General features: G+C 44.6%; 1 protein-coding gene across 2 annotated transcripts; it reads left to right on the top strand.

The window, feature by feature from the left end:
- Positions 1-485: 485 nt before the first annotated feature.
- On the top strand, positions 486-9,686 carry SARC_09261 (the record flags this gene model as incomplete). Of its 2 annotated transcripts, none has more annotated exons than XM_014296731.1 (7): positions 486-569; positions 1,226-1,320; positions 2,159-2,332; positions 3,034-4,243; positions 5,305-6,536; positions 8,376-8,411; positions 9,403-9,686. In XM_014296731.1, 7 exons carry the CDS (start codon positions 486-488, stop codon positions 9,413-9,415), a joined length of 2,844 nt encoding a protein of 947 aa, XP_014152206.1. The 2 variants fall into 2 exon arrangements, with proteins under 2 accessions (XP_014152206.1, XP_014152207.1); XM_014296732.1 differs by having other exon boundaries at positions 8,376-8,437; positions 9,403-9,452.
- Positions 9,687-10,013: the final 327 nt, after the last annotated feature.

A 10,013-nucleotide genomic window follows, 5' to 3' on the forward strand; every position in this document is an offset into this window, starting at 1 on the left:
TGTGTGTGTGTGTGTGTGCATGTGTGTTTGTGTGCGTGTGTGTATGTATTTATAGAATTATATATGATGCATACGTTTTCATAAGGCATTGTCGTTAGTCACCAATTACATATGATATATATATACAGATGTAGATATACATATATATATATATATATATATGTGTGTGTGTGTTATCCTACGTGTATATTTAGTTATACATGTATTACATTAGAAATATATCGGTATATATATGTATATATAAGTATCTATATATCTACTATCACCTATAACTATATACATAAATCTTTATGTAGCATGTGTTTTGTATGTATTGAAGTTGTACTAGCATTCTTCAACAATTATCAATGAGATCATGTCTATCTTTTCATATTCATATCTCTTGTACTAATTTTCTCAATATTCTCCCTTGCAATTGCCAACTAAAAACCCTAAAGCAATTGCCCATAGTAGTTCGTGAGTGCTGAGCACTTGGTTGAGTTGAAATGGCAGACAAGGACCGAGGAACGGATGCCCCGTCATACAGGCGGTACATCCCGAGGGCTGCCACACGATCCCAATCGGCATATGTGCGTACTATTTAGTCTAAACCCTAAACCTAAATAATGATATGTGTGTACCATTCGGTGGTCTGAATGATATTGTGGTCTGGTTTTCACTAAAGTCTGTGCTACTTGTGTTATGAACGTTGACAAGCCATTTAGCTCTAAACCTTTTAGTTCTGAATTATACTGTATGCTGTATTGTTTACCGTTGACTTTGTTGGGTGTAGTGTTTCATATGTTACCGTTGACTTTGTTGGGTGTGGTCTTTCATATGTTACCGTTGACTTTTTTGGGTGTAGTGTTTCATATGTCACCGATGACTTCGTTGGGTGTAGTGTTTCATATGTTACCGTTGACTTGGTTTTTCATATGTTACCGTTGACTTCGTTGGGTGTTGTGTTTCATGTGTGTTGTTAGTGGTTTGTTTTTAGAATTCCAGGGTTTTGGGTTTTTAGGCTTTAACCTTAAACTTTAAAAAGGCCTAATCCTGTGTGCGCTCAATAGCAACTGATTGAGCGAGAGTGGCTGTCGTGGATGTCCAGCCGCATGAGTTAAGTGAAATCATATCTTACATCCACCTCTATGTACTCATATTCGTCGCCAGAAATGAACAGAATGTTTATAACGTTTTCAAACCCTAACACCTAAAACCCTAAACCTGACCTCCGCTGACTTTGTAGATACGACCGCCCTCTGCTACTGACACCCTCAGACGCAGTGCAACGGTAAAGGCCAGCGATGGCCATAGACCAGGCTCATCCATGGAGATTTACAGGTATGCTCGTCTCTTTGTGAACTGTTCATATCATTGCGTGGTTGATATACAGGTATGTTCATCTCTTTGTGAACTGTTCATATCATTGCGTGGTTGATATACAGGTATGTTCATCTCTTTGTGAACTGTTCATATCATTGCGTGGTTGATATACAGGTATGCTCGTCTCTTTATGAACTGTTCATACCATTGCGTCGTTGATATACAGGCATTCTCGTCTCTTTATGAACTGTTCATATCACTGCGTCATTGCACAGTCCAATATGCACATGGTGCGTTCAGTTCTAGTCGGTGTGCATACATGCCTACATGTTAATAGCTTGCACTCCGTGTACCTCGTTATAAGAACGAAGGCCCTGTGCACGCGTGTGGTGAATTTGCTGATTGCGCGTCATATACGAGGTGTAGAACTACTACACGTTAACGTACAATGCATTGCTCATACACTTACACACACTTGAATTCGTACTGACGGTGGGCCACTTTCGAGGTTCACGTGTGCCATTATCCAATCTCTAGCTATCACCATATGGATGGAAGACGTATGCATGACCCAGAAGCCAATACGTTTATTAACGCACACAAGGCGAAACAATTACAGATAGATGGATGTGTAGCAATGATTTTAAAGTTTCTAAACCCCTAAACCCTAAACCCTTAAAACCCCTATTACTTCTGTGTAGCAATCCTTATACATAAATGTGAGTACTCTCACATATATTAGCAAGAGTATTGACACATATTTTTTTCTAAACAAACGTACGCATATCGTACCATTTAGTAGCGGGACAAGAGTTTCGTCCCGTTTTAAATTTCCCTTTTCTGTTTTATCTAACAGAGCCTACGAAGCCGAACAGGCGGCTGAGAAGGCACGAGAGCGGTCTGCATCAGCAATTGGCACGCGCATCACTACCTCTGCGAACAGCAGCCAACGAGACACAGACAGTCCCCACCGAATGTATTCGCCAGACACGTACACATCATATGCTCGACCGGGCGATAGGGATCGGAGGTGAGAGAGGCTCGTCTGCCGTCTAGTTTAGGGTTTTAGGGTTAGTTGGCAAACCTCCACTGCGTATGCATATGTTTTCCTCGCACTGTGATATTCTGTGGGTGAGGCATTTAATAATGGTGTTCTTTGGATGATCCATTAGCGCGTGATACCTACCGCCTGTTGATATATCATCACATCGTAACATTTGAGTCCCACCACATACAATTGATAGTTAGGGTCGCCATGTGCATAAGTATATGCAATTACTACTGTCACGTGCGAAAGTATATACAATTACTATTGTCACGTGCATAAGTATATGCAATTACTATTATCACGTGCATAAGTATATGCAACTACTATTGTCACGTGCATAAGTATATGCAATTACTATTGTGTTCATGCGCATTTCTATGATGCAGTACTTGCCGACTTGAATATACATTTATATGATATGTTACAAATATTCAAATATTGATGTTGGTTCGAATTGATCATATCTGTACCTGTACCTACGTGTACATATGTGTCTGTGTGTATGTGTGTATACATATTCATGTATATATATTTATCTGTGTGTACGTGTATATATATGCATATGCACACATATGTGTGTATCTGTGTATGTATATGCCTCATCCACACCTCAACGTCGTTGCTTGGCTATCACTGTGTTCTAATGCCTCGTCCCCTTGACCCCACCCCCACCCAATCCATAGCGCCGATCGCTCTGACGCTCACGTACGGAGTGCGCGCAAACTCAGAGACCCATTGGACTCACTCAGAGACGAAATCGAAGGACTGCAACGCGCAAGACCAACGGTGGGCGAGCGCTACGGCCACAGACAAGCCAACTCACCCGTCACTGTGCTGAGTCTGGAGGAGAGGTATTTACAGCGACTGCCGCACGGGCCACCCGCCACACCAAGCGACGCTGCTGTGCCCAGAGACGCACAGACGTTGGAGGAGACACAGGCACAGGCGAGTGCACACGTGGACACGCTGGTACGCAGCCGATACAACAGCAACCGAGAAACGGTGGCAGCAGCCAATGGCCACACAGACGGAGACAGCCAGGGCCATACGACAGCCGACCACTACACCGACAGTCACTGGCGCAGAGGGCCAGACGATCCCTGGAAGAGCACACACACACACCCGCCCAACAGCGCACACACAAATACACTCAAGGACGAGGTCATGCTGTGGCTGGACGGGCGGCTCAAGACCATGAACATGATCAACGATGCACGCGACAGGCAGAGACAGGCACCCCATGCAGCACACGCCACACAGGCACACCCACGCACACAGCCCTATGTGGACGCACCAGACGCTGGCGCTGGGGCGTACGTAACCACTCACGCCATACGGCGATCATCCTTAGGAGCACACACGGCACACGCGGCGATGATCAAGAACACGGGCAACGGCGCAAGGGATACAGGGGGAGACACCGGTAACCATGGCAACAGCATCAGAGACCATGGCACCAGCCGACCAGAGCACGACGACGACAACAGCCCCAGCAAGCGCATGCAGCGACGGCACAGCTACCGCCGACTGGAGCCATCGCATGACGCATACACCACCACACACAACGCCATCAGCAGAGACAGAGACAGAGACAGAGACAGGGGCACGAGGACAAGCGGAAGAGCTCAGACAACTACAACTACCGGTGGTGGCAGCCATGCACATGGGCACAGCGCACGACACCACACAACAGCCAATGACACGGGCAGCCACAGCGACAACGACAGCAACAACCACACGCCACCCACCCACACCTCACCACAACCACACCACTCCCCTCACACGCACAATGCGCACCAGGGCAGCGCAGGCAGTGGCCATGGCTCAGACATAGACACACGCGGCGTCACTGTGGACCCGCAGTGGAATTCCTTCAAGCACGATTTAATGCAGGTGAGACAGCTGGGCAGCTGATGAGCAATACCTACTAAATAACTACTAACCACAAATACCTACTAGCCACAAATACCTACTAACCTCAAATACCTACTAACCACAAATACCTACTAACCACAAATATCTACTAACCTCAAATACCGACTAACCACAAATACCGACTAACCACAAATACCGACTAACCACAAATACCGACTAACCACAAATACCGACTAACCACAAATACCGACTAACCACAAATACCTACTACCCAGCGCTGGTTTATGCATATACATACCGGACCTATAGGCCAATAATTGTGTGTATGTTGTTTACGTACGCGTGTGTATGTGTGTTTGTGATAGATGTCGTCGTACATATGGTGAGTTAGCATTTGTATCAGGGTGCACAGTTTAGGGTTTAAATACATACCAGAGTGTACCGCTCATATTTATAAATTATCCTCAAGTAGCACGCCCACAAGTCCATTGCATAGTCTAGAGGTGACTGTTACATATGTGTACATGCGCTGGTGCCATTTACGTGATCTCTGGCGTAGCTCGTCACGTATTGTCGTGGGTTTCCGTCTAAGTACTGCCACTGCAGTGTGTTGAGCATTGCTTTTCATATTTTTTAGGGTTAGGCCGTTTCTTAACAGATTACTGACAGCCGTGTGTCCGACAGGAGGTGCAATCGGTGTGAACTGTGTTGTCTTAATTAACAGATTGTCTGAAAATCAGTCGGAGATGGCGCTGGATGATCGCGTATTGCTGTATGATTGTAGTGTCTAGTATTCCTTGATGTACCCTCTGTTAGTGAGTGCATAGGAATGGTAAATGATTGTATTGTTGTGTGATTGCAGTGTCTAGTATTCCGTGGTGTACCCTCTGTTAGTGAGTGCATATGAGTGGTGAATGATTGTATTGTTGTATGATTGTAGTGTCTAGTATTCCTTGATGTACCCTCTGTTAGTGAGTGCATATGAATGGTGAATGATTGTATCGTGTCCACTTCTGTCGCTTTTAGATCTGTATTGTGTGAATTTTTTCATAACCACTCATGTCCTGTTTGGATTTCAGGGCCGTCAAGGCCAGCCCGCTGTGGACAGGCAGAGGCAACCATTGCACATAGCTCACACGCATGACGCAGATGTCAACACGGCAGAGCGAAGAATACGCGACAGGGAGCGCGATGGCCGAGCAAGGATAGACGCCGACTCATCCCGCTTTGTATTGCGGGACACAAAACGGGACGAGAGAATTACCAGGCAGAAACAACAGGGGATTGCTGAGAGCATGTACAAAGCACGGGCAAATGGCATGGACACAGTACCAGGTAATGGGTCATCCGCATTTGATATTGACGAGGACTACTACGCCGTTGCAGCCGATGATGTGGCCACGCGCACGCACACAAGCCCATACCACGAAGGGCGCAGAAGTGGTACACATGCACAACCAGACAGACCCGGTCGAAGGGACAGGGACAAGGACAGGGACAGGGACAGAGACAAAGATAGGGGCAGAGACAGAGATAGAGATAGAGATAGAGGCGTGGAGACAGGCACTGATCTTGATGCACGCGACAGGCAGAGGAGACGCGACCGATCACGACAACGACTGCCGCAACACCACACGCGCACCACCACCACGGGGCAGCCAATGGTCATCGATCCACACACACACCAACCAGCCACGCTGCCACGCACATTCAGTCGCCAGAACAGTGTCATCAGCACAACAGGCAGCGACAACGACGACGACGACGAAAACAGCACCAACAGCGACAAAAATAGCAACAACGACGCCAGCGAGGGCAATGGAGACAATCACAAGCGCAACAGACACACACACGGCTATGCTGACAGGAGGGAGCACCCGCACACACCCAGCAATCACGGGCACACGTCCACGCTCACGGATGCACTCGCGCACATGGATGATACTTTGGCTGGGCATAGGCCGCGGAGGGACGCAGTGACACGCAGCGAAAAGGCGGTGCACGATGCCACGCGATCACAATCACGGTCGCACTCGCGCACAAGCTCGCGTTCACGGTCACGCTCAACCTCGCGCACAAGCTCACGCAGCGGCGCCCATACGCCATCGCGCTCTCCTGCGCGCGATAGAAACAGCGACGCTGAAGACGCGCGACCAACCCAAAGCTGGAAGGCCAGGGAGCAGAAGGTCAGAGACCAGCGCGTGCGTGAACAGGTGCGGGCCGAGAGTGCGGCGTCGGGGATTGTGGGGGTCATCAATGTGGGCGATCGCGTCAGTATCCCGTCCAAGGAAGATGGCAAGGGCATCGTCAGGTGAGTGGATGGGCGTGCATGGCGTATGCCGCACGTGTGTGTGTTTGCATATGATTGTGTGTGAATATGAATACGTACGTATTGAGATATGCGTTTTATCTGAATGTTTACCTATCTTGAGAGCTAGTTAGTCACGTCGATATGCATCTTGGCCTGTATGTATGCACTCACCCCTACACGATTGCATTATTAAAAAGGTAACCTAAACTACGTCAATGCAACGAGAACATACAGCCACGCATTGCAATCATGCACTATCACGCAAAGCCCTGGACAGTCGAGCTTCTCAGATTTATATGTCATCTGCCTAGCATTGCAATCATGCATTATCACGCAAAGCCCTGGACAGTCGAGCTTCTCACATTTATATGTCATCTGCCCAAAGCCAGTCTCGCGTCACAAACGCATGGTTTTCCACATCCCATTCCTCACTCGCTATCTCCCCAATAGAATCGAACCCCGATAGGCATGATGCTCACGTATGGTGATATCGTATATATATCTGTGAGTATGCATGATGTTCATATATATATATGATGTTCGCATATACATATGCTGATCTCGTAGATATATCTGAGAATATGCATGATGTTCATATATACGTATGATGTTCATATATACATATGCTGATCTCGTAGATATATCTTTGAGTATGCATGATGTTCATATATACATATGCTGATCTCGTAGATATATCTGTGAGTATGCATGATGTTCATATATACATATGCTGATCTCGTAGATATATCTGCGAGTATGCATGATGTTCATATATACGTATGATGTTCATATATACATATGCTGATCTCGTAGATATATCTGTGAGTATGCACGATGTTTATATATACGTATGATCTTCATATATACATATGCTGATCTCGTAGATATATCTGTGAGTATGCATGATGTTCATATATACATATGCTGATCTCGTAGACATATCTGTGAGTATGCATGATGTTCATATATACGTATGATGTTCATATATACATATGCTGATCTCGTAGATATATCTGTGAGTATGCATGATGTTTATATATACGTATGATGTTCATATATACATATGCTGATCTCGTGGATATATCTACCAGTATGCATGATGTTCATTTATACGTATGATGTTCATGTATACGTATGATGTTCATATATACGTTGTATACGTCTGCTAATCTCATAGATGTATCTACCAGTATGCATCATGTTCATATATACGTATGGTGGTCTTGTAGATATATCTACCAGGATGTATGATGTTCATATATACATAAGCTGATCTCGTCAATATATCTACCAGTATGCATGATATTCTTGCAAGTGATCGCGAGATCACATCGAGTGCCGTGGCTCTGCTTATGTTTGCATTACATTGCTAATTGGCAATACCACTCAAGGTTATTCTGCTTGAAAATGTAGCATGTGTGTGCTGCAAACAATGGCATATTTTGTCGTTGTATGCTCGGTTGCGAGAATGTCGGTAGATAAGTGTGTATTTGTGTGTATCCAACACAATGCAGGTATTGACGGGTTGCATTACGGCATACAATAGGTTGTATTTGTGTGAAGTATATCTACTTGCTATTAGCTTATATGTACGTATCTAGTGTCTAGTTATTGATATACTTCATGTACAAAAATTGGTGATACATAGGATTATAGCCTTCATTTACGAACGGGGGGTCTTTGTTGAATTGTTTTAATGTACATAGCTTCACTGTGTCAGTCTAATTTTGCAACGCCATCGTAACGATGGCTTCTGGCGTGGGACATGACTGGCGTAGCACTCACTGGCAGCTACATGTCTCTCCCTCAACTGCATGCCCATCCCTGCATTCCTTACAGGTATATTGGCTTCACCAAGTTCGCCCAGGGCACCTGGTATGGCGTTGAGCTGGACACAGATGGCAAGTGTTTTCGAGGTCAATGAAACGGGGGTTTATTTTATAGAATCAAATTTGTTGAGTCGTGTGTTTACATTATACATATATGCATACGCTGGTTTTGATTTTCCATCGCTTGTAATATGAATCGCTGGAAACGGACCATGAAGTGGTAATCAATTCACCTGCATGTACGAACGATATTTTCTGGACTATCCCATGTGTGCAATAGCGAATATATTTAAAATATAACCTAGTGCATATTCATATGCCAGCAAAATTTTAGAGATTGTTCGTATATTTGACAAGTTCCTTAAGCTTAGATATTTGTTTACATGAGGTTTTGTACGAGAATCTCTATCAGTATTACGTAGAGAAAATCATTTTTGGACCACGAGAACTTTATTTTAAACTTTCCATAAGTTTTGAATTATATTGGAAACTAATCGTATTTGGATCGTCCATTGTATCACATATATGCGGACGTGTGTGTGTGCAAGTGTTAGTTTGTGCCAGGACTTTCATAGTAATATACGGATGTCCTGGTTGATTTATACATATAGTTGATGGACAGGAATTATGCATCTGTGCTGCGTGTAGGCGAGTGCATACATTATGTGCCTGTGCATATGTTCATTCTAAATGCCTCATCATAAATTCTCAAATGGTCTGCAGTGGTAGTGCATTATTTCTCACAGCCACAAACACCACGTCTTCAAGATGTATTGGTACATATAAAATTGCTCAGGTATTACACATACGGAACATGCGAACATGTATCTGCACGGAAACGTATTTTACAAAGACTTTTAACATACAGGATTGGAGACTTTTGTGTATTTGTGCTTCTGTGCTAAACGTGTAAATGCGCAAAGACACGCTCATCGCTACCCCACATAAACATCACACTTGACACGTAAACACACCTACACGTGAACATTCCACTTACACGTAAACATTACACCTACACGCAAACATTTCACTTACAGCGGGTATGAATAATGGCTCAGTTAGTGGTGTCAAGTACTTTGAGTGTTCTCCCTTCCACGGCTGCTTTGTTCAGAGAAGTAGATTGTTCGCAGTGGATAGGTCAGCGTCTCAAAGCTGATCGTCATTCAAGTGAGAACAAGAAATATAATAACGGCCATGCACACCACTCTCGCCTATAATCCAAATCCGTGTACTGTTGGTTATCCGGCGTCAGACTGTGAATGTGCTTTTCTGTACCTGAACGCGTCAGAAACTAAAATATAGAAAATATTAGAAATAAAGTACAATATCATGAATAGTAGCCACTCACTGTCGTGTCTGTCGTGTGTTATATGCTTCGACCGTTCACTACAAAGCGGTGGAGAGATTCGCTGAAGCAATTTGCATGTGAGTCGAAACCTCATTATATACGATAAAGCGTTTTGAACGATCACTTGTTTAATTATTTTATCGTTTGTTTGTTCTATTCGTATGGAAAAAAATATGTTTAATCGAAAACTTGCGATATTGAAATAGATAGCGCGCAGAATTAATTGCAAATGGCGAATACGGGTCTCGCTGATCTCAGCAGCTACTAAAAACCCTAAAAGATAATTTGGTGGGTGCAACC

Source organism: Sphaeroforma arctica (genome assembly GCF_001186125.1).
Source record: "Sphaeroforma arctica JP610 unplaced genomic scaffold supercont1.920, whole genome shotgun sequence".
Taxonomy (NCBI): Eukaryota; class Ichthyosporea; order Ichthyophonida; genus Sphaeroforma; species Sphaeroforma arctica.